The sequence below is a fragment of the Populus nigra genome, chromosome 2 (assembly GCF_951802175.1).
Source record: "Populus nigra chromosome 2, ddPopNigr1.1, whole genome shotgun sequence".
Classification (NCBI taxonomy): Eukaryota; Viridiplantae; Streptophyta; class Magnoliopsida; order Malpighiales; family Salicaceae; genus Populus; species Populus nigra.
In genome coordinates this window covers 35,604,532-35,629,592 of record NC_084853.1, presented here as the reverse complement: position 1 = coordinate 35,629,592, position 25,061 = coordinate 35,604,532, and the positions used below count along the sequence as shown (strand labels likewise).

The 25,061-nt window shown below is 34.0% G+C and overlaps 3 protein-coding genes across 4 annotated transcripts; 1 reads left to right on the top strand and 2 right to left on the bottom strand.

The window, feature by feature from the left end:
- Positions 1-9,962: 9,962 nt before the first annotated feature.
- LOC133682403 (linoleate 9S-lipoxygenase-like) lies at positions 9,963-16,346 on the top strand. Its single transcript, XM_062105741.1, has 9 exons — positions 9,963-10,289; positions 10,899-11,179; positions 11,256-11,496; positions 11,632-11,997; positions 12,101-12,186; positions 12,523-12,609; positions 14,211-14,509; positions 14,761-15,024; positions 15,370-16,346. Exons 1-9 carry the CDS (start codon positions 10,106-10,108, stop codon positions 16,142-16,144), a joined length of 2,583 nt encoding a protein of 860 aa, XP_061961725.1. The 5' UTR covers positions 9,963-10,105; the 3' UTR covers positions 16,145-16,346.
- A 163-nt stretch (positions 16,347-16,509) lies between these two features.
- Positions 16,510-19,569, bottom strand: LOC133682405 (uncharacterized). 2 transcript variants are annotated; one of them, XM_062105743.1, is made up of 9 exons: positions 19,141-19,569; positions 18,916-19,050; positions 18,577-18,791; positions 18,398-18,468; positions 18,138-18,300; positions 17,762-17,951; positions 17,307-17,465; positions 17,090-17,178; positions 16,510-16,826 (listed from the first exon to the last, which is right to left on the bottom strand). In XM_062105743.1, the coding sequence occupies exons 1-9, from the start codon at positions 19,478-19,480 to the stop codon at positions 16,731-16,733; spliced, it is 1,458 nt and encodes a 485-aa protein (XP_061961727.1). In that variant the 5' UTR covers positions 19,481-19,569; the 3' UTR covers positions 16,510-16,730. The 2 variants fall into 2 exon arrangements, with proteins under 2 accessions (XP_061961727.1, XP_061961726.1); XM_062105742.1 differs by having other exon boundaries at positions 18,901-19,050; positions 19,141-19,567.
- A 1,461-nt stretch (positions 19,570-21,030) lies between these two features.
- Positions 21,031-24,665, bottom strand: LOC133681890 (poly(A)-specific ribonuclease PARN-like). Its single transcript, XM_062105076.1, has 8 exons — positions 24,231-24,665; positions 24,013-24,143; positions 23,409-23,612; positions 23,205-23,317; positions 22,942-23,058; positions 22,749-22,863; positions 22,435-22,650; positions 21,031-22,197 (listed from the first exon to the last, which is right to left on the bottom strand). Exons 1-8 carry the CDS (start codon positions 24,566-24,568, stop codon positions 21,551-21,553), a joined length of 1,881 nt encoding a protein of 626 aa, XP_061961060.1. The 5' UTR covers positions 24,569-24,665; the 3' UTR covers positions 21,031-21,550.
- Between the last annotated feature and the right edge of the window lie 396 nt (positions 24,666-25,061).

Below are 25,061 nucleotides of genomic sequence, written 5' to 3'. Positions count from 1 at the left end.
AATGACAGGAGCAGAAGTAAGCAAGCTTTTAAGTTTAACAAAGGCTTTTTCACATTGTTCAGTCAATTCAAAAACATTTTCCTTTGTTAGAAGGTTGCACAATGGCTTAGATATGACACTAAAATCTTTGATGAACCTTCTGTAAAAACCAGCATGTTCTAAGAATGATCTAACATCTTTAACAGATTTTAGTGTTGGCAAGTTGGCAATTAACTCGATTTTAGACTTGTCAACCTCAATTCCTTTCGATGAAACAATGTGACCCAGTACAATGCTGTTTGTTACCATAAAATGATATTTTTCTCAATTTAGCACAAGATTCTTCTCTTCACACCTGCTCAAAACCTTTTCTAAGTTAGTCAAACAATCATCAAATGAATCGCCAAAAACAGAAAAATCATCCATAAAAATTTCAAGAAAACGTTCAACCATATCACTGAACATGCTAAGTATGCATCTTTGAAACGTGGCTGGTGCATTACATAATTCAAAAGGCATCCTTCGATATGCAAAAGTACCAAATAGACATGTGAAACTAGTCTTCTCTTGATCTTCAAATGCAATTTCAATTTGGTTGTAACCTGAATAGCCATCTAGAAAACAATAAAATTCATGACCTGCAACTCTTTCTAGGATTTAATCCATGAAAGGTAAAGGGAAATGATCTTTTCTAGTCATTGAATTAAGTTTCCTATAGTCAATGCACATGCGCCAACCAGTAATAGTCCTAGTTGGAATTAACTCATTTTTCTCATTTGTTATCACAGTAACTCCAGACTTCTTGGGTACAACTTGGGTAGGACTTACCCATTTCCTGTCAGAAATAGTATAAATGATTCTATTATCTAGAAGCTTAATGACTTCATTCCTCACTACTTCTTTCATATTAGGATTAAGCCTTTGTTGCATTTCTCTAGAGGGTTTAGCATTTTCCTCCAAATAAATCATGTGTGTGCAAATCAAAGGACTAATTCCTTTTATGTCAGCTATGGTCCATCCTAATGCATTTTTGTGCATTTTTAGAGTTTGTAACAACTTACCTTCTTGATGTGCATTAAGTTTGGAAGAGATTATTACTGAAAAAGTTTCATTTTCTCCCAAAAATGAGTATTTGAGATTGAATGGTAACGACTTCAAATCAGGTTTTGGTGGTTGAACACTTGAAGGTATAGACTCAATTGATTGTTGTGGTAATTCTTCAATTTGTGGTCTCCAATTACTTGCCTTTAATTCTTCCTGAAAATAAACCATTTGCAAATCTTCAGATTCATTAAACTCAATGTCACTGGAAGTAGTTTGAAATTAATCATAAACTAATTTCTCAATAAAGTCTACTTCCTGTAAATCATTATCATCTCCAGGTTGCTTGCAAATGTTAAAAACATTCATCTCCAATGTCATGTTTCCAAATGATAGCTTCATCAATTCCTACAATTAATCAATGCATTAGAAGTTGCAAGAAACGAACATCCTAAAATAACAGGAATTGAATTACATGCTTCAATAGGTTGTGTATCCAAGACAACAAAATCCACAGGATAAATGAATTTATCAACTTGTACTAACACATCTTTAACTATTCCTTTAGGCACTTTTACAGATCTATCGGCAAGTAAAAGAGTTACAGAAGTTGGTTTTAACTCACTTAGATTGAGACTCTGAAAGACTGAATATGGAAGTAAATTCACACTAGCTCCAAGATCAAGTAAAGCTCTTTTAATTTTATGTTCTCCAATAAAGCAAGAAATTGTAGGACAACCAGGGTCTTTATATTTCAAAGCATTATTGTTCTAAAGAATGACACTTACTTGTTCGGCTAAAAAGGTTTTCTTTTTCACATTCAGTTTTCTCTTCACAGTGCACAGATCTTTTAAAAATTTAGCATAAGAAGGTACATATTTAATAGCATCTAACAAAGGTATATTGATCCTTACCTGTTTGAAAGTTTCAAAGATTTCAGAGTTGTGATTGACTTTCTTTTGTTTGGTCATGGCACGAGGAAATGGAAGTGCTGGTAGGGAATCAGTCTTTTCTTTACAATGTTCAGATTCAACCCCTTCCTTACCCTCGGAGATTAACTCATCATCTTTCTCACAAGGTTCAAGAGTGGGTTTTTCAATAACCTTACCACTGCGAAGAGTGATGCCTGATTTAACTTGATCCATATTTTGGCTTCCGGAACTACTTACATTTGCATTGTATTTCCCCTTGGGATTTTGCTGTGGTTGAGATGGAAACTTACCTTTCTCTTGAAAACTGAGAGAAGATGTGAATTTTGCAAGAGCATCTTTTAGATCTGCCATGGTTTAAGCATTTTGAGTGTTGATTGTCTCCTACTTTTCAATGAATGTATGCAATGTTTCCTCAAGATTTCTTCTAGGAGGTGGAGCATAAGGAGGTGCATATCCATGAGAATTTTGGAAATTATGGTGTGCTTGAAACGGTGGCTGTGAAGTTTGTGCATTATTGTTACCACTCTTCCAACTGAAATTTGGGTGATTTCTCCAACCAGGGTTATATATTTGTGAGTATGGGTTACGATTGGGCATTTGGAAACTATTTAAAGCATGGGCTTGTTCATGGAGGCATTCTTTGAAAGAAGGCAAAGTTGGACAGTCATTGGTTGCATGTTCATTCGTTTCACAGATTTGACACACAATGTCTTGAACAGATTTTAATTGACCACTTTTTTTTAATTCTAGTGCCTCAATTTTTCTAGCTAAAGATACAAATTTGGCTTGGAGGTCATGATCTTCCCTAAAGTTGTACATACCTCCACTAGATGTATGAGGTTGAGTTTTACCTGGTGCCTCATAATTGCCTGTAGTGTCCCAATTTTGAGCATTTTCAGCTAGGAAGTCTTGGTACTTCATTGCTTCATCAGGGTCTTGATTTTCAAAAGTTCCATTGCACATCAATTCCACCATTTGTCTATCTTTAGGTGTTAACCCTTCATAAAAATGTGAAACCAATCTCCATGTTTCAAAACCATGATGAGGGCAAGTATTAAGCAAATCTCGATACTTATCCCAACATTGGTAAAATGTTTCTCCTGGTTTTTGAGTGAAAGGATGATTTGTCTTTTGAAAGAATTTATTCTATGAGATGGAAAAAACTTCTTTAAAAATTGTTGTTGCATTTCATCCCAAGCATAAATGGATCCTGACTTAAGATTTTGTAGCCATGTTTTAAATTTATCTTTTAATAAAAAGGAAAAAGTTTTAATCTGATGGTATTCATGCTACAATTTAAGTCATTATAGGTGTTACAGACTTCTTCAAATTCTCTCCAATGCAAGTATGGATTTTCTAGATCTAAGCCATGAAAAGAAGGTAAAAGTTGAATAATGTCTGGCTTAAAATTAAAGTGAGATGTATCATGAGGGAAAACTATACATGAGGGTGCACTTGTTCTTGTTGGATTCATGTGGTCTCTTAGTGTTCTAACTCGATTATTCTCATTATTCTCATTATGAAGTGATTGGTTATCTTCTTCGGTCATATTTTCTAAATATGATGAGGATACCCTACAAAGTCTACCACTTAATGTACGTGACCAAACTCTCATGCACGTGTAGAAAGAGAATAAAAGGAAGAAGAAAACAAAAGAAAAAGAAACAAAACAAAAGAAACAAAAGTTAGATACAAGAAAAGTGAAAAGTGAAAATAAAATAAATATTATAATTTATTCAAGAATTTACCTCCCCGGCAACGGCGCCAAAAACTTGACACGATCAAAGAGTTGATATCTTATCCCAAGTGTAGGAGTGTCAAAGCAATAAATAACTCGGCAAGACCAGGGTCGAACCACAGGGAGATGTACTATATAAATTATAAATAATAATAATAATAATAATAACAAGAACAACAACAACAATGATGATGGTGATGGTGATGGTGATGATGAGTTAAAGAGGACTCTGAGATGTAAGATAAATGTGAAGATTAAACAAAAACAAATGTCAAGGTTAGAGGATTCACTAATAATATTAGAGATAAGTAAAGTATAAACTCTTTATAAATTATCAACATAATCATATTATTCATCTTATTTACGTAACACCATACTTATAAATTTTATCAGGTATTCATGATGCTAACTTATGTTGACAACAAATCAAGTTCCTCTCATAATAACGATGTCGGCCGAAGACTATGAAGGATCAAGTATTTGATGTACCAAGTGTTACACAACACAAATCTAGATTAACCATTTAACAAGCAAGGTATTAAGAATTAATAAGATAAAAATGATAAGACATGTTAATAGCAAACTTTCTTGGATATAAATATTAAAGTCCATGTTGAGTTTATATTATACTTATCTTAACACCATTAGTGAAACCTTTTCACCTTGACATAATTAACTTAGCTAGACATTATGAAGAAGAAAAACATAAATAAACAATATAAGAACATAAACATGATATAAGTTAACTAAGTATAGTAAAGGAAATGAAAAGCATGAACAAGAGATTAATGAAAGCAAAACTTAAGTATTATAAAAATATAAAGAGAGAGCAATAACATGATCTTGATATGAAGAACCAAGATTCCTAAATGAATGGCAAATACCTCCTTTTATAGGCTAAAATTCAGAACTATTCATTTGGTCATTGATTATTGATGTAGTGGCTAACTATTGATTTAGTGGGCTTGGTGGACAGCAACACTCAAGCATTTTGGCTAGATAAATCGACATTGATGCAATCAGAATTTTGGCTGGATGAAATGTCATTGTTACCATCAGAATTTGAGCAGGTCTTCTTCATGAAAGTTGTTGGAAATTGTCTTTTCCTTCCACCCACCAAATTTACATCATTTGGCCTTCTAGAACTCCAGATATGGGTAAAATTATGAGCAGTGTTTAGGCTGGATTGCAGGACAGATTCTGACTTCTCTTTTGTGGCCAAACTTTGGATTTGAAAAGAGCAGATTTGGGTATTCCACTATTCATGAACATTGTAGGCCTATTTCTTATCTTTCTGTCCATATGAATTAAACTGAAATCCAAGATCTACAGCTCCAGATATGACCCAATAACTGAACATTGTTCCAATTTGAATTGAATCGGTATCTCTTTTCTAAGCTTCGCCTTTTCTTTGTCCTTTCACTTTCAATAGTTAATCACATCAATCAATCCTTTGAATTGTGAGATATGCATGCATTTAAAATGAGTATTTATCATAAATTAAAGCTATCTTATATTATCACACTTGTTATTATAAAATATGCTCTAGTTAAGGAGTTATTGATACTTCAAGTGCAAAATGATGATATAAAACCTTGATAAAAATGTACTTTTAAGTACTAATCAACCCTCTTTGTTGTGAATCTAGGGAATGTAGTGGAGAAAAGGGTGACACGTGTGAAATATGCTATCATGATGTAGTGGCATATGAGGCTTCCTTTAGGATTCAATAATGGCCTTTATTGGTATTGTTAGAATTGTCTCAATAAAGGCTTCGTTATAAGGTGGCATGTTACAATGGTGAGGATTCGATGTTGCTCTGACAATCTCTACTTTTTTTTCTTTTTTATCCTCTCTACTTTCTCTCTTCTCTCTTTAGTTTTTACGCCTAGCTTTATTCAAAATAGCAAAGTGACTTACTAGTTTTTTTGTGTCAAATTTAGTCTATGTTCTTCTTTTTTTTAACTGGATTTTTTTTTCATTTTAGTCCTTCAATATTTGGTTGGTTAGAGATTAGACTTCATATATTTTTTTATGATTTTCTTTCTATGGGAGTATCTCCAATCTTATGACTTAAATCACATGTTTGAAAGGTTAACTCGAGTCAACTTGGGCTATTTTTTTTTTCTTTTTTTAATTCATTTTATTTTTAAATATCATCCTTCATTATCGAATTGGTTCGGAATTGGGCTTTGTAATTTGTTTTTTGTTTTCTATGAGATTATCATAGTCTCATGATCTAAGTCATAGGTTTAGTAGGCTAAACTAGGTTGACTCAGGTTTTTTTGTTATTTTTTTAATTGATTTTTTTTAATTCTATCCATATTGGATTGGTTGATAATTAAGCTTTATAATGTTGTTTAATTTCATTTATATAAGGTTATTTCATTTTCATAACACAGGTTTCAAGTTTGGCAATTTATCAAAGATGACTCAAGTCATTTTTTTTTGTCTCTTTTTATATTGATTTTGTTTCATTTTTGTCATTCACCATTAGGTTTAATGGGAATTGTGCTTGATAATATAATTCAATTTGTCTTCTATGAGGTTATCGTGATCTTATGATCCTTGTTATGAATTTTACAGGTTGGTCTGAGTTGATTCAATATGAAGTAGTCTCAATATTTTTTTTAAAAATGATATTGTCCAATATGTCACCATCTTCATATTTTAAAAAGTGTTATCCAATATGCATAACATTTTGAGTTCATGATTAATTTGTTTTTACTACTAAAAAAATACGTTAACAATGACTTTATATTTTTTAAAAAAAATTAATATAGCCTGCAGCATAGTGCATGCCAAAAATCTAGCTAATACTAATACACTTAAAAGATTTTGGGTGTTACTGTTCATAAGAACAATACCCTATTTTTTTTTCATTTTTATGCTTAAACTTGTTTTTTATTGCATCATTTTATGGACAATTTAAGAAGTTATGGTTTCAATTTATAAAAGAAAAAAATCAAAGAGAAAAAACAAAACTCAAATCCTGGGAAACACACAGTCAATATGAAATTCATGTGAAAAGTTATTTTTATATAAAAAATTATTTTATTTATTTTTTAGTCCTTGAGTTTAATAAATATGAGATAAACTAGCTGGAAAAAAGTGATGAAAAAAGAAAGTTGTTGATTAGCCACATTGCGATCGTAAAAAAAATGATTTTTATGTCAATAGGTTCCTCTTCTACAGAGGATTTAAATGGAGGTGGTTTTTCACAATAAAATTCTAAGAAAAATATATTAGTGTTTATTTGGTTTTTTTCATTCAAATGATTTTTGTTTTTTTGGAGTGACTTTTGAGGTTGGTTAGTGGTTTTTAGAGGTTTATACTATGTTTTTATGTAAAAAAAAAAACTAAAATTTAGGTTGTTGGGATCCAAAAACTTGGACTTTAGTTTTTTAGTCATTGGAGGTTACTAAAACACAAATTAGCTAGACTTCTACAACAAATGACATGTCACCAATATATTTTTTTATATATAAACAAAAGAGAAAATGGCGCATTGTTCGCTCTTGATGAAAAAAAACCTGGGTACATGTGTTATTAGATTTTTTTTTATTAAGGTCGGGCGTGCTACCTTGACCCATCAATACCTAGTCTATTTTTTTGTTTTTCTTTTTATTCATTTTCAGTAATTGTTTCTATTTGGATATTGGATTATGTTTTCTCTCTTATTTCTTAAATAAATTTAATAAATTTTATTTTTTAAATAGTGATTATCTTTTTATATTTTTCTAGTTGCATGATATTTTGAAGAGATTAGTTTAATTTGTATCAATTTTTTTAATCTTATTTGTATAAAGATTTAAAAAAAAAATCTTTTGTTATTATCAACATCATTTAGCCATTAAGATAAAATGAAGGAAAACATTTAAAATAAAAAGAATAGTTAATATAAAATATTTGTATGTACATTTATATTTTATTTCTACCATGAAGTTAGCTTTCCACTTTAATAGTTAATTAGTGTTGGTGACTTTTTATTTATTTATCGGTTCATATATTTCTCAGTTTATTTTATAAAGCATGAATAACATCTTTTTATTTCTCAATTTAAAAATATTATAATACATGAAAATATATCTATAATATAATTATTATTTTATATGTTGTAAACTGACTTGAAATCCTACACATAAACAACATGTTTGCATTTTTTTAATTAAAAAAGTTATGAAATTTTAAAATGCTTCCACAAAATTAATACATTTATCTATTATGTTCAAAATTAATTTGAAATTCTATATGTGACTAGTGTGGGTGAAAAGACTAATTAATATTAGTAAACTAAATGGTTTAGTTTTTTACTATTCATCATTGTGAACGCTCTCTTTCAGTGTTTATTTTTTTTTACTTTCTCATTTTAGTTACTAAACTTTATTTTTTTCAATCAAATCTTTTATATGATGTTTTTTTTATTACTATATTTGATATTTTATATGTTGATGTATTGTTCATGATATTTTATGTATTGATATTTTCTTCCCCTTGCATTTTCTTGACAACTCAATGTGTTTGACAAATCTTTATAATTGAGTTATAGGTCAAGTTCATGAAATACGATTTTGACTGTAGTGTTAAAAAATTAAAGAAAGAAGGATAAAAAACATAAAACTAGTGGGGATTTTTTTAGATTCATGTAAAAAGTTCATTTTCCTCCAAAAGTTTTGTGTTAACTTATTCTTGGTTCCTTTAGTTTTAGTTTTAGGTTTAGGTTTTCACATTTAGGTTCTAAACATCATTTATTTTATATTTTAGTTTTTGAATTTTAATAGAGAAGAAAGAAAGTTATTGAAAAATAAGAAAAAAGAGATAAAGTGATTGGTTGGTCATATTTCAACATTAAAAAAAAAAAATCTTGGTGTCATTGAATTTTTCTTGACCAAAACAGTTTTAATGAGGTGTTATACAACTTCTATCTTGCAAAAAATAAATAAAGATCAGGACTCAAAATTTTTTTTTGTTCTATTTGATTTTTTATTTTCTTACATATTCAAAGGTATTTTGAGGGGAAAAAGAGGATTTAATTAGATTTTTTGAGTATTTATTATGTGTTTTTTATTAAAAAAAAATTGAAATAGATTTTTCTGAACAAAAAAATCATCACCATCAAAATAATCACCACCACTTTGTCATCAAAATAATCACCACCGCTTTGCATCCCTCGTGACCAAAAGTTGAGTTTGCTAGAGGTACAAATAACCTATCAAAAGTTGGCCGCTTAATAGTTTCAGGACTGCTAATAATGAACCTTTAATGAGATAATAAGGTCTTTTACCGCTTGGCCAAGAAAAGAAAAGCGACTAACGCCTTATTTGTTTGGTGGAAAGTGGTTTTCTAAAAACTACTTTCTAAACTTTTCTGTATTTATTTGTCATTAGAAAAATTAGTCAACGAAAAACACTTTCCAGTCAAAGAAAAATTTGGTCTGGTTTCCAGGAAAGTGTTTTTTTTTTTAGCAGAAAACATTTTACAGAAGTTGTGAAAAACTTGGTCTTCAAACTTTTGATTGCTATATATTTTGTTTTGAATTTTATTTTTTCAATTTCACCCTTTAGAATTTGATTTTTATATTAACTTTGGTTCTCATTTTTATGATTGTTATTTGCTTTTATCTTATTATTTTTTTAATTGAAATTTTTTATTTATTAAATTTGATCTTTATTTTTTTTATTATTATTTATTTTATTTAAAATAATTTATAAAATTATAATTATCGATTGTTGAATGTGATCATGCCGAGACCAAAAATCAACCCTGTAAACTTTGTTAGTAATCAAAAGAAAATACATAAAAATCCACCTCTTGTCATCATACTCTTGGCACAACTGTAACTGAACTTAACATTCATGTTGTTAATCATCATCTTCAATGCCCAGCAAGAAAAGCTAGACATGGAAAGGAGAATAAAAGATTTATCAGCGTGACAACATCCCCTGATTAAAGTTAACGCGCTAGAGAAGTTAGAAAAGGACAACGAAATTGTGGCTGTCTCATCGGAATCCCATTTGCATTATAGAACCAGAGACCTCCAACTTGAACACTGTCTCAGCATGCTGTCAATGGTGGTATGCCTTCAAACACAAACAAAACTTCCCCTTGAGTAGAATTACTGTAGCAAGTAAAGCATGTGATGGGAACACCAAGAGTGCTAAAGTAAACCTGAAAGGCAAGCAATGGATCTGATGCATAGCTAATGACCGAAGCTAGGAACATTTTTGTTTCCTTCCACGTGAAGTACACCAAGTTATAAACACCTTCGCACACCAGCATTCGTTGCAGCAAAAATCAGATGTGTACTTAATAATACAAGGTAGGCAGAAACTCACCAGGGTTCATTTAAGATGCTATAGCAGAAATACAGGCTGAGCAACCCCCACTGGGAAGAAAAAATAACAAAAATATAGAGATGGTGTTCCCCAGAGCATATCCCAGCATGCAAGAGCGAGTGAGAGATGTCCAAAGCAAATTTCAAAATCATCATATCAAGCAAAACATTATAAAGGGAAAAATTGTTATTCAAAATCATGGGCAATCAGGACCAGGAAAATCAGCATCTGTACAGATTTATAGCAGCACTACAATCGATCCAAGTAAGTATTTGAGTTATATCAAGTTTTATTTAAAATGAATAGGTTTTGCTCTTCCTGCATTCAGTCATAAAACTAAAAGAACAGAAATTTATCGTTAACAGTCAGCTGAGAAACAAGTGAACTACCCAGCTTACATAGCCCTGCCCCCTGATTATTATTCTAATAAAGTATTCTCCTCATAGTATAAACATATTAGGCCGAAATCTTCAATACAGTGTTATTTATATTATAACTTCCTTTTCGGCTATGCAAAAAACAACCTAATGCAAAAGAGTTCTAGAGAAACACCAAGAAAATGCATTTTTTCCTTGGAATATGTATTTCCACAAAAGTTATCACAACATTATAGCTATTTCTGACTTATTATTGCCATGCAGTTGATACAATTGATATTAATTTCCCTTTGTGTGTCTTCCATGTAAAAAAGCTAGGAAGAACTTGAGTTCTCAAAAACTAGATGAGACCAGCTTACTGGACCTTAAAATTAGGATAATAATCCATGATGGTGCGACGTCAGCTGATCATAAGAAACAAAAGTTTGATAATGATAAGTCTGTCTGCATAACATCAAGCTCCTTGTGATCTTCTACTTCATGCTGCTTCTACTAGGCACAGGCAAAGGAATGTTGAGTACAAAAGCCTACCTCAAGCATGGAAAAAGCAAGGGACATGATGGCACAAAAACAAGAGTATACAAAATAAAAATACATGTCGAGCCGGACTTTGGGATTCCAGGAGCTTTTCTTATGAAAAATCAACATAAGCATAAATTCTTCCTTGAATCTGTAACTCTTGAAATTCTAGACAATCAGATCATCTACTTTGACTGCAGATCTTGGGTATATCCATTCCAAAAGACAAAATCAGAGCGCCTATTCTTCTCAAACAATGCAAGTTAAAAGCCAAACTTATATCTATATATATATATATAATGAAGCACAATCAAACTCATACCTAATGTTGCAGAGTTATCTTCCAAATCATACACCTAGCGCTCTGGTGGAGTTGAGAAAGCTGGAACTTGCTAGCCTGAGAGGGGATGGAAAACAAGTGAGGAAGGAATGGGATCGAATCTATGACTATGATTATTACAACGATCTTTGTAATCCAGATAAAGGTCAGGAACACATGAGACCAGTCCTGGGTGGTTCTGAATTACATCCATACCCCCGTAGGGTGAGAACAGGTCACCCTCCCAGCAACACAGGTATCCCAAATTTCTCTCTCACGTGGTTCAGATGATTTGCCACGATTCCTTTTCCTATAAAATTCCCTCATAGCTTTTTCCACTGTTAATACATGATTTTCTTTTTGTTTGCTACTTGTGATCACTTACATATAGAACCTTTAACCGAGAGCCGGACAGAAACAATCAACTTGGATATATATGTTCCTCCAGATGAGCGTTTTAGTCCCAAGAAACTATCACAGTTCATATCAAATTCAATCCAGGCTACTTTGCATTTCATTATCACAGAGGCAGATTCATTATTCAAACAAGATTCCAATAGTTTTGAGTCATTTGACGAGATACATGATATGTTTTCTAGCAAGAGAAGTAATGCAGTAGAGGGAAAGGCCAAAGAAAAATTGAAGGGAAAGGTCAAAGAAAGATTGAAGAAATTAGTTCCAGATGTCCTTTTCAAAGAAATTACTTATGTAAGCAAAGAAGACCTCGTGAAATTCCCATTACCTCAAATTATAAGAGGTAATTCCTCTAGCAATCTGCTCTTATAATTCATAGATCCTAAAGGATTGTGTTCTATTAAATTGTCTCAGCATTATGCGTCTATTTTAAATGTATTTTTCAGAGAATGAATTAGCCTGGGGAAACGATGAGGAATTTGGACGTCAAATGCTTGCAGGAACTAATCCAGCAAGGATACGAAGTTTGCAGGTTTCTCTAACCTTATGAGCTGCTTTGGATCTATCATCAGCTTAAAGCCTAAACCTGCACCGTTCTATATCACTCTCCATTAATCAAGAAATTTCCTTAATATGTTCATAAGGCATGAACTACATACAACAGACAAACATAGCAAAGATCATGTTCCCTATACCGGTCTTAACACCTGGCAAGACTCATTATTTTCATGTTGATTTCAAACCCACAGTACAGTTCTTATAAGTTGCTCTTCACAGTTCAACACTGTAGCAGCAGGTCACCTTGATACTAAGTCATGATTTAGTCATAAGCACCCATCAAATGTTCTAATTTGACTATACTTCACAGGAATTCCCACCAGAAGGCAGATATGGAGTGAGTACAATAGAGGCATCACACATAGAGCACAACCTTGATGGGTTGACACTTTTCGAGGTAACCATCCACATCCTTCTCCACTCAGTAAACCTCTTCTTTTTTCTTTTCTCTCTCTCTTCCCCCCTTCTCTCCAAGGAGATTGATGATGCACAACAAGAGTAATCACAGGACATGAAATTCGTTTCATAAATGAGACTAGGCTAGAGGTTAATGTTAAATTAGAATGGTGAACACTTGTAGAGTTCAAAAAATTTTAAACAATGCAGGGAAATAATAGAATACACATAATGTAAGGTTCAGATATCTAGGAATAGCGACAGAGGTTTAACAAAACTCATAAGCCAGGAAATAACTTTTTCACACACCAATAAACACTTAAAACCATTTATGTTCCATGTCCAAGATTTATTATTATCCACAAGGTAGTAAGAGACAAGAGAGATGTTAAATTATGAACTAAAGCAAGTACTATAGAATTAAAGAGCACTAGCAAAGTATTGTGAGATCATAGAATGCCTATCAAGTCAAGGGGAGAATTATGTAGGACAGCAATAACAGCCAAATTTTACGCATAGAATGTAGGACAACCCATTCTAGAATAAATGAGTAGCTCAACTGATCAGATTTTAAATTTGTTTTGTAAATATTACCAGTTCGAGTTTTATAAACTTCAAGGCTACTAGAGGCTTACATGGTTGTTAATTTCAGAACCTGTAAAATTAATCAAGATACACACAAGTTAACCCAGACATTCACATTAATTAAAAAAAAATTCATATATCTGATCGCCACAAGTTTAGAATACTTTTCATATTGATTTATTAAATATATCATCAATCTACCCTAGGATATATAAATACCAGTAAACACTATACATTGTGTGTCATAACAACAGGAACATCTCTTTTGGCGAAAGATTCAATATCAAGATTACTCAATGAGACTACTTATGACGAGAGAAATGAACAAGGAAAAAAATCAGGGAAAAAAAACAGACTCAGCAGTTAGTTTACAAAGTGGAGCCTTTGCAAGCCTCAAATCTTTTAAAATCATGATCATTATTAGAAAGCAGCCTTAAGGTAAGTTGGCATTCTATTATTATGACAAAACTGAGGGTTGAAATTATGTCCTACAAGTGCTTTATGGTGAGCTAGGTCTTGGAAATTTGGGGTTTTAAAGCTTGGATTAAGAAATAAAAGGATTTATGGTTTGTAATTGAGTTGGAGCCTTGAAAGGGTACATAGAAGGGCTACTACTGCATTATAATAGTAGGGTTTCAAGGAAACACACCTAGTGGAAGGAAAACCTAGGTACATAACTGCTGTAAAATTCATTCATAAATTATTGTTTCTGTCGCTTGCATCAGAGTTAGAGCAATAATCACTGACAAGGGTATAGGATATGTGTTTAATTCATAAGAACACCCTTGAAGGATATAGTATAGTTTGTTCCAAAAACGCCATACAAACTACTTTAGTTCTAAAAAGTTGGGAGTTTTTCAGAATATACAGCAAGTACTCTCATTGGAGCATTGCATATATAACTTATCCAAGTTGGAAAACCCTGTGTATATTTCTGATTATCCTTCTCAAGGAGTTCAATGCAGAATGCAAGAGGTCTTCTGTAGCTATTCACTTCTTTCTAAATATAAATCACAGGCGATGAATGAATGGAGGATATTCATCTTGGATCACCATGACTATCTCATGCCGTATTTAAGCAAAATTAACACAAAGGGTGTTTGTGCTTATGCATCAAGAACACTATTTTTCTTAAGAACTGATGGTACATTAAAGCCATTAGCAATAGAATTGAGCCTGCCTGGCTCCAGTGAGGACACAGAAGTCAGCAGGGTGTTTCTCCCAGCAAATCAAGGAACTGAAGCAGCACTATGGCAGCTTGCTAAAGCTCATGTTGCAGCTAATGACTCAGCATACCACCAACTAATCAGCCATTGGTGAGTTGAGATACTTTGCCAATCTCAATCTTGGATTTTCCATATTATTTGTGGAGTTTTACCCACAACAAAAGTATTTTCTCAGAGATCAACAGCTAAGCATTATATAGGCCATCTAATGACTGTTTCTTTCTTTCTTTTCGAGAATTTTTGACTGAAATTTCTAAATGCATTCTTAAATCATTACTGATGGTTCATTGAAAAAAGAAATGCCCAATGCTTTTGTTCTCTCTGATATGTGCAATGTCCAGGTTACACACTCATGCAGTAGTTGAGCCGTTCATTATTGCAACTAGAAGGCAGTTGAGTGTCATGCACCCAATCAACTGGCTACTACGTCCTCATTTCAAGGACACCATGCACATAAACTCATTGGCTCGGAGTATCCTCATAAACTCTAGAGGAATCCTTGAGAAAACACTCTTTTCTGGTGAAATATCCATGGAATTGTCTTCTGAACTCTATAAAGAATGGAGATTTGATGAACAAGCTCTTCCTGCTGATCTTGTCAAAAGGTAATTCATTCTAACAAATAGCCCCCCTCCTCCTTGCACCTAGTTTCTTTTTGTTATCAACACAAAAGGGGGAAAAATCCATAATGTCAACATTTAAGTTGAGATTTAATATAATAAACAAGAGAAAAGGAAACAATGAGCATAAATATCATAAAATCTGTCAGGGATATGCTGAATATTTGCCATGCATTCTAGAGTAAGTGCAAAATAAAATTCTGAGCCTAAAAAACCAAAGTGAGCATAGTAGAAAACAAACACCTAGAAGCAACCTCAAAAATTCAGAAAACATGAATTCTTACTCTAGCATTCAGTTCTAATGTTGTCTTATAACAAATGCTATTTCAGAGGATTGGCCCTGGAAGACCCAGACAATCCAAATAATCCCACTGGGGTACAGCTCCTCTTCGATGATTATCCCTATGGTGCAGATGGACTTGATATTTGGCATGCCATCAAGACATGGGTCACAGACTTCTGCTCACTTTTCTACAAAGACGATTCTTCTGTCAATTCTGATATAGAAATTCAAGCATGGTGGTCTGAGATCCAGAATGTAGGCCATGGTGATAAGTGCAACGAGACATGGTGGTACAAAATGACAACTCTCTTAGACCTAACAGAGGCTCTAACAACACTCATATGGATTACATCAGGCCTTCACGCTTCCGTCAACTTTGGGCAATATGCATATGCTGGCTGCCCTTTAAATCGTCCCATGCTATGTCGAAAATTTATTCCAGAGGAAGGGACACAAGAATTTGCCGAGTTCTTAAGAGATCCAGACAAATATTATCTTAACATGCTGCCCGGCAGATTTGAGATGAGCCTTGGTATAGCATTAACAGAGGTTCTCTCGAAGCACACATCTGATGAAGTATACTTAGGTCAGAGGCCGCTGTTAGAGTGCACTGACAATGTAGTTCAGCAAAAATTCAAGAAGTTCAATGAACATCTCCAAGAGATAGAGAAGAAAATTATTCAGAGGAACAAAGATCCCAAGTTTAAGAACAGGAGCGGCCCTGCCAAGATCCCATACGAACTTCTCTACCCAGATACATCCAATGTTGGACCCAGATGGGGCATCACAGGAAAGGGGATCCCTAACAGCGTATCAATATAGCACGACTTCATTATACTGCATACTGTAGTCCAGTGATGACTATACAGTCACTATAGAAGTGTTTCTCCAAAATATATACTTGTCCAAAGCATGCTAAGCTCCACCATTTTCCTGGTCTCATCCTGATAGTGATTGCAGTACTGAAACATGTTCTTTGTTTCTTATGAGTCAAAGGGGAGAAAATATCAAGGGTTCAATTTAAGAGTATTCATCCAAGGCAGTATGCTGCCAATGGACTTTGTCTCACCTAGACAATCATCGAAAGTGGAGAAAGCTAGAGCCAGAGAGTCAAATGGGACTATAACATTTGTCTTAGATGTGCACGCAAGATTAACAGTAAAATAATGAAAGACAGACAAAGGAGAGAAAAAAAAAAGAACTAGAAGATAAAACTAATGGTTCAGTGAATACAAATATAAATTAAAGAAGCAGATATACGAAAGGCATACAAAATATGTCAGCAGCTACCAAAATTCAGCACTATTTCCTGTGACCTTGAGATGTCCCAGAAAACCAGCAGACCATTAAATACCGGCCAATCATGCAACCATTCCATCTTCCATCTTGTAAAAAACACGGGTATTTATTAGCAACATCGACCCTGAAGTGCAAATGCTGCCAAATCAACAATTCCAGGATTGCCCAACACCATATCAGCAACCATTTCAGCAGTACCCAAAGCCTCCAAATGGAAGAAAAAAAAATGATGAGCGATTCCTTTGTTCAGCAGAGATTTATCAGCGGTCAAAAGGATAAAAAATAACTGCGAAGCTAATTTCCAAATACAGGCAGGGAACATAAGCTGTCACTAATCAAGTTTAGTTTAAAACTAGAACAATATGGTCAAACTTAAAAGCCTGAATTTATTTTTAGAAGGGGAAAAAAAGAATAAGGAAAAACACCTAACCACTTTTCTTCAGTGGAAAAGGGGGATACAGATATTACCATAGAAAGTCCTCCTCCTTCATGCCCAGTTGCGATGATCACATTCATCAAACCAGGCACAGGCCCAATCACTGGCTTCCCATCAGGCACTAGAACAGTAAACCACATTTCATAAGTACAAGGTGATGGCTTAAAGTACAAATTTAAAATTTTCAAGTCCCAGTGCCTTGGAAAGAATTTTTTTCCTCTATGCATGTCCTGAAGTACATGGACTTACTATAAGGGCGTAATCCTATTCTCACTTTTCTATCCAAAGTGAAATCTTCAAGGGGCAGCTCTTTTAGTTTGGGAAAGAACTCTCCAGCCCTCTTCCATATATGATTAATAATGGACTCATCCACTTTAGTGCTATACCCAGTAAACTGACGGCTGCTCCCTGAAAAGTTGAATAGTAGATGATGGCCACACAAGCAGTCATTGAATGAACAACAGTATCTTATTTTGAAGTAACATAATTACGAAGAAAACAATATGCTAGGAAGAGCAGAAGACGTGACATAAATATACAAGATTTACCAGAAAGCCACACTCACTCTCTGTTCGCCAAATACAATTACTCATGCAAACAATTTAGTATCAAGTCTTATGAGGTTGCAATTCACCCAAGTTATTGTATGCAAGTTAAGATCGATGATATTAGATATCATGGAACTAAAAGTACAAAACATTTACCAAGAACAAGGTTTCCCATTGTGTCCATGGTGGCCGTCATCGAGACAGACGGGGTTTGCCCTTCCTCAACTTTTACTGAATGTGAACTTTTGCGATCTAAAGCATCATGTAGATGATCAACATAACCCATCTCCATCAGGCCATGGTCCAATCTAAAGGAACTAAAGTTCTCAAGGACAACCAAGTGACCCTGTTAAAAAGATTAAATGCATAACAGGTCTTATATATACAACAAGTGCAAGATACAAAATGGAATCACCCAATAAAGCTCATGTTTAATAAATAAATAACAAAGAAAGAAAATGGTAATCCCAGGCCATTTTATATAATGCAAAATAAAAATAAAAATCTTGGGTTATGTGATCCTAGTTCCAACCTTCCGAGGCTTAACAGGGACATTCAACAAAATATCTGATTCTCTAAACAAATCATGTACCAAAGACCCGCTCCAACAACCAGCTGCCACTATAACAGCCTTCTTACTGTACAATGTATTCTTGAAAGTCCGAACACCTTCAACCTCACTGCTGCTATCAGATCTGTACACGTTAGAATTGAAGTAGTAATCTCAGAACTTATACCCCCTTGAAACCACAAAGAATTCACAGCCAGTTACAGAGAAGTGTGAGAATAAACCTCAATAAACTTGTCACTGGATCATGAAAGAACTCCGCATATCTCCCTTTTGTAGAAAAATGCCTATTAGCCTACATACACATGAACCACACAAGCATGAATTCCACCACATGCCAACTGAAAACAATGCCAACTGAAAACAATGCTGACTAATTGAGACAAGTGAAAAATTAATAAACCTTTTGAATGAATGCAACAGCACGTTGAGCGTCCAATTGACAATCATCGGGTAGAAACGCAGCCCCGCCATCTTTACCGACCTCAAGCTCAGGTTCCGTTAATCGCAAAGCATCACTTGTTAAGTACTCTGCTCTCAATCCAGCTTCAGATAATCTCTTCACCTTCTTTTTCAACGTTGCCGCCTCTTTGGCAGTTCTGCCTACCAACAAACTTCCTATAATAATAATTTAAGAAAAAAAATCACAAACAATGATCACACTGCCCAATTAGCTAAACATAAAAGTTATCTTCAGAGACTTTTATGAATAAATTTAAATAATTACCAGTCTGTTTCCAACCTAATTCTTGTAACGGATCCAGGCCTTGGGCACGCACCTTCTCTGCAAACATTTGCCACAGTTTGTAGCTTCTCATTGTGAGGTCCCATGTGTCACTCTCTGGTTCCTTGTGCACCATCCACAAGTATCCCTGCCCTGTAACCATCACAAAGTAAAACAAAAACAATATTCTGAAAAAAATAAACAAAACGAGAGCTAATAATCAGAATTTGTTTCTAAGAATACCAGCGCCAGTAGCACCAGAGCAAGGGACATCCTTATCAACAACAGCAACGGAAAGGTCCGACCCGATGAGGAACTGCCGGGCAATAGTTAACCCGATGATTCCAGCACCAATAATTACAACATCGAACGTGTGAGTAGTAGTAGAAGAAGAAGAAGAAGAAGAAGTGATTACGGGTTGAGTTCGAGAGGTTTTTGGTAGAGAAAGCGGTTTCCCGTTCGCGGTCAACGAGGAGCCAAAGAAGGTTGTTTTGAAGGTGACGACAGGGAAATGATTCCTTGGAAGCGAAACGACGTCGTTGTTGAGTGGTGGTGACTGTATGTGTAGCGTAACGGAGGCCATTTTTGGCTTTGATTTGCGATTGGAAGTTGAAACAGAACGGTTACCTCGACAAGGAAAAGAAAAAGGAAACGGTGTTGACTGTTACGACCGTACTTAATCCTTAATTCATTAAATTTTTTATCAATTCAACTTTATTTTATTTTTAAAACAACTAAAAAATTTCTTAAAAAAACAACAAAATTCTGAGAGTGGTAAAAAAATTAAAAACAAATAAATAAATAAAACAAAGAAAACTCAAGTCCACATTATAAACTGGGATTAATCTTTTAAACTTACAATTCATTAAATTCTAGATTTATATTCCATTAAGAAGTTAAGTATTCAGCTAATTAAATATTAAAAGATAAAATAAAATAAAAATCTTACAAAATAAGAAAATACAATAATAAAAAGAATTAGATTTGATAGGAATAAAATTAAGAATGATGAAATTGCAATAAAAAACAATTACAAAAATCATCTAAAATAAAACAAAAAGTGATCAAAATTATAGGAATCAAATCTAACATATGAAAAATATCTATTAAGGATAAAATTGAAAAAAAAATCTTTAATTTTATAAATTATTTTAAATAAAAAAATAGTAATAAAGAGAATAGGGATGGAATTGAAAAAAATCCTTAATTTCATAAATTATTCTAAATAAAAAAATATATATATAATAAAAAGAATAGGAATAAAATTTGAAAGATAACAAACCTCATGAGCTAATTTGAGATCAAAACAAAAAATAAGAAAAGAGAAAAAAAATTCACATGCGCCAAACTAGCCACCATTAAGCTACGCGTGGCACTTTATTTGTGGAGGGGATGCCAGATGTTTCGACCGCCGTCCTGAAAATAAGGTTTTAGCTACATGAAAAAGACCTACATGTCGTCTGAAACCTAAAAAAACTATTCACACATCTTCAATATTTTTTTTGTTTATTATAAAAATTACCTTACTATCTCTAAACTATCTCCAATGACACTCGATAACTATAAAAAAGAATCAATACAAAAGATAAATTAACCCCCCAAACAAAGACAAAACTTTTTAAATTTCAAAGTTAATAACTGTTGTAAAATCAAAGTTATAGACGAAAAAATCCCTTAACCAAGGTTTAATGTTTTTTTTTTTTTTGCTATCAAGGACAATACAGTAATTATGTTATGAAAAAAAAATACAAAAAACTAAATATAATTTAACCCTATTTTTTCTTATAATAACTAATAGATCCCACAAAAAAAACCTCTCTACCTCTCAAACAAGCCAAGCCAAGTAATTGAAGGGTGAAATCCTAAACTCTTCTATATATATATATATATACACACCTATTTTTTCTTATAATAACTAATAGATCCCACAAAAAAAACCTCTCTACCTCTCAAACAAGCCAAGCCAAGTAATTGAAGGGTGAAATCCTAAACTCTTCTATATATATATATATACACACACCTTTTTTTTCTTGTAAGAAAAAGGGGGCAACTTTTCCCTCTACTCTACAGGAAAAAAAAAACTATATACTCAATTTTAATTGAGTCCAAAATCTAGAAATTTGATACTGAACATTTCAAAAAAAAATCTGAATGTTTATCAATATTTCCATCAAATTTCCTTGTACATGCGCATCACACAAAAAGGTGTTGAGCGCTCAACTTCCCATCAAAGCTTGCTTTTCAAGTGCACATTAAACCTACAAGCTATTAAAAGAAAAACATTGACTACAGACGAAACTGGAAATATTTAGGATTTAACTACAGAATTTATAGGCTTGGGATGCAATTCAAAACGGGTATAGAGGTTTCTAAAGAGAGGGAGGGAGAGGATCTATTACAAAATCACCAAAATACAACATGGGAAACTCATTATACAGACCGGGAACAGAACTGCAAATGCATATCTCTAATCAAATCGGCTTGAAGCCTATAATGGGGGAAACTCACTTCTAACCAGAAACCAGAGAGAATTGTCATATCGCTGCCAAGCTAGTTTCGTCTTCGGTAAAAAGGTAAAAGTTCTATGCTTCGACCTTGTTATGAATAAAGACTAGCTACGCGGGTCTCGAACTCAATAAATAGAAACTAAGCATCAGAGATCATCCAGGTTAATTATCCACTCATTGCACCTATCTGAACACTTCGTTTTAGAATTAGCTTCGGAAGCACAGTCAGAGTCAGCCAAGGCTCTGTCTAAGGAATCTGCTAAACTTGACTCCCATAAACCTAACCTACAAGCTCTATTGTAAGTCTCATACCCTGCAGCTCTTAGACCTTCTGAAACCATCTCCCTCAAAGGTCCGCACATGTCTGAGCACTTATCCATGGTATTCAGAAAAGTTTCTGACAACCCATGTTGCCAGAAAATCACAATGGCGCAGCTATTATCTACCAATCGCACATCAAATTCCTTGGAGAAAGCTTCATGAGACTCTTGGAGCAGGCTCTTTAGTACCCCAGCTGTCACCCTATCCCCAAATCCCCACAAGAAAACCAAATCCTCACAGCTCACAGTTCTTGTGTTGTTAGTCCATATTTTGATTTCTCCATCTATTGGTTCTTCAGATGCAGTACAGAATGGACTGAAAATATTTGTGTAAGGTTCAAGGGCTGAAGACCCTTTTTCTTCATCTGATTTGACAGCAGCAGGATCGATTTTGAGTATACTGCATAGCCTAGCAAACAATTCACAAATCTTCACAACATTTTGCCCATGAATAGTGTCTTCATTTTCCATAGCTGAAAAGATCAAATATGGTGTACATCAATCAAGTATGTCAAGTGGTATAACTTCATAATTTGCCGAAAGAAATTTCAATTGCCTACTTCATAATGTTTGGAGACCAGGCAAGAAAATAGAACCTACAAGCTATAAATGAGCAATTCATAAATAGACTTGCGTAACACAGATTTCCATGAATCCCCTATCATATAACATATGTCTGCCTGTTCATGAAACCAGAGAGAGTAACTGACCTTGGCATGGAATTTCCATATCAATGGGTGTAAAGAACCGATTCTTTAATTGAGAAATAGCTACAGGTATACTAGTAACTTTTCTCAGAGGACTGATCTCCTTCATCAGATGGTTGACATCAATTACCAGGGGAAAAGCCAAACGCAAGGAACACATAAACTCATCCACTGTAGGAGGCAGGGGAGCTATGAATTTTGAATGAATAACTGTTAAATCTGCATGTAGCAGTATCGATCCATGAGATTAGCTACCAAAAAAAAAAACAGATACTTTATTTTCAGATAAACAGAAACTTGAGTTCAATGATATACACCGTTAAGGGAACCATGCAAGACAACAGGCTTCTGAGAAGCAGATATCAAATCGATCACCTCTCGAAAGCCACGGACCTTTTTCTTTAGTTCCCGTTCGTCATTTTGAAGCTTTCCCTGTCAATCAAGCATCAATTAGATCATTAAGTGTAGCTTGACCATGATCATCACCAAGGATTGAGATATAGTTGCTACCTGCAGAAGATCTTTATCCTCCTTTGAACTTGTTAAAACAACACGAATTGCCTGCATTGCTCCACCCTTTGCTGGAATTATTAAAGGAACAACATCATCAGCAAATTCTTGCAACATCTGTAGCCAACAAACATAAAAATTCAAGATATTATTACCAACAAAAATTGGAAGCAAAACAAGTCTAATTCAGTAAAACCAGCAATAAGGATAAGAATCTCATGCATCACTACTAACTGACAGTCCAGACTATCCTTTCAATCTACCTCAACCACAAGTTGCGCTTGGCGTTCGCTGCAAACATCTATATTCATGCACGGTCTTGAATCATACTCTTCATTTCCTAGAACGAGTTTTCTTAAGGATCTGACCAGAGCATCTGGAAACAAAAAGGTAAACTCATAATAATTTTGTTTTCTTATAAAAAAAAAAAAACAAACGAAAGGAAAGGAATGGCATAATCAAACCACCTTGAATTTGGTTGCCTTCTTTTCTTGTGCTAGTTTCTTTACATGCTTTCTTCCAATTTTTAATGTGTGATTTAATCCTTTCAATGAATACAGAATCAGCAACAGAAAGGGTAGAAGTGGATTCTATCACATTCTTTGCAAGTATTGGATTCCCCATCTGAATTTTTGCAGCAGATTCTTGTTCTCTGGACAAGTATGAGATACCTATCAAATCAGAAGAATCACACAGATTTTCAAAAACAAGCTCAATACATGGAGGCAGCAGACTCTACTCAACACTTGTCATGCTCCTAAAATGATACTGGAATACATTCACTATCTATTTCAACAGGTAAAAAAAAAAAAACCAAATATGGATGATTCTTACTTTGATTAGGCTTAGACTTGAGAGTGGCCAGTTGTTAGTGCCAAAAATAACTATTAACTCAACCTTATTCAATGATTTGAGTGAGAAAGCATCTTAACCTTGGCTCACTTCTATTTTCTTTAATTTAAACAATGTGACATTCTAAAGGATTTAGAATATAGAAGAAAGAATTAGAATCCAAATTTGGAAATCATAGAGTACACATATGAAGCAATGCAACTTTAAGGGAATACATACCATCATTTATGCAAGAATTAAAGTCAAAACCTTGGCGAGCCATAGATATCAAAGACGAGGTTTGACAATAAAAACTGTAAGAAGGCATTTCCATCTTTAGTTCAGCTCTTGGGAACAAGTGAAAATTATATCTGCGCCAAAAGCAATATCCAGTTTTAGTTCATCATCAATTCTAGATTTTAACAGAACAAAGATTGGTTAAAGATTGTTGTACTAACGGGTAGGCAGTGACTTTAGAAGCCCTGACAGTGAAGGGGCAAACAGCGAAATGAAGAACCTGGAACCTTTCAGCGGCATACTTGGCTTTTAAGTAAGCCGTGTCGGCGGTGTCAAAAGGGGAGACGCGTTGCCAAGGGGCGGAGAAGGAGCCGGTGTTTTGCAAGGACACGGCCACAAAATCGGAATTGGAGACATGGGATTTTATGTCCTCAAGAGTGTCAGCGAAGTTTGATTTTGTGACTTGCTTTATGCTCCATTGCTGGTGAGGTTTATGGTGGGTTTTAGTCACGCTGGTGCTTAACAGGCGCCTTTGCAGCAGCGGGGAGACGGCAACCATTTTTATTTTTCCTTTTATCCGGCGAACCAAGAGAACTAGGGAGCAGAGAGAGCAAGTAGATCAAGATGTGGGCTAATTGCTTATTGTTGATGAAGTCGAATATGGGCCACCAATGTTTTCATGGGCTATTCTTCACCAGTCCATGAAAGATTGTAAGACTCTCTCTTTATGTTAAAGACAATAGAGGTGCCCCCTAGTGCTTCTTGGTTGGGATCTTTGGTTCGGTTTTTATCTAAAAAATAATCAAAATAAAATTTTAAAAAACTTAAAAATTAAAATGGGGTCAAACTAACTGGTTTCGATTCGGTTCGATTTTTTCAATAAAAAAACCAGAAAACCTGTCTCTATGAAGTCGGGGCCTTTCTAGCCCCCTCGTCACCTAGTGGTTCCTCCATTTTTAAGCTAAACAAGCATGCTTTTCAATTAACCACCACAACAACAAGACATCCTACTGTAAGAATGATTGAATTTAATTTATAAAAAAAAACACACA

Bases quoted from the DNA above. Each gene is read 5' to 3' on its own strand.
- LOC133681890 (XM_062105076.1), bottom strand. From the start codon at position 24,568: ATGGTTGCCGTCTCCCCGCTGCTGCAAAGGCGCCTGTTAAGCACCAGC. The intron at 23,059-23,204 runs GTAGATTGAAAG...TGTTGGCTACAG, and splicing joins AAGCGCAACTTGTGGTTGAG to ATGTTGCAAGAATTTGCTGA. The intron at 22,198-22,434 runs GTCAGTTACTCT...TGATCTTTTCAG, and splicing joins TATGGAAATTCCATGCCAAG to CTATGGAAAATGAAGACACT.
- LOC133682405 (XM_062105742.1), bottom strand. From the start codon at position 19,480: ATGGCCTCCGTTACGCTACACATACAGTCACCACCACTCAACAACGAC. The intron at 17,952-18,137 runs GTTGGAACTAGG...TCTTTTTAACAG, and splicing joins TCCCTGTTAAGCCTCGGAAG to GGTCACTTGGTTGTCCTTGA. The intron at 17,179-17,306 runs GTAAGTCCATGT...TTACTGTTCTAG, and splicing joins AATAGGATTACGCCCTTATA to TGCCTGATGGGAAGCCAGTG.
- LOC133682403 (XM_062105741.1), top strand. From the start codon at position 10,106: ATGGTGTTCCCCAGAGCATATCCCAGCATGCAAGAGCGAGTGAGAGAT. The intron at 11,497-11,631 runs GTATCCCAAATT...ACTTACATATAG, and splicing joins TCACCCTCCCAGCAACACAG to AACCTTTAACCGAGAGCCGG. The intron at 12,187-12,522 runs GTTTCTCTAACC...TATACTTCACAG, and splicing joins CAAGGATACGAAGTTTGCAG to GAATTCCCACCAGAAGGCAG.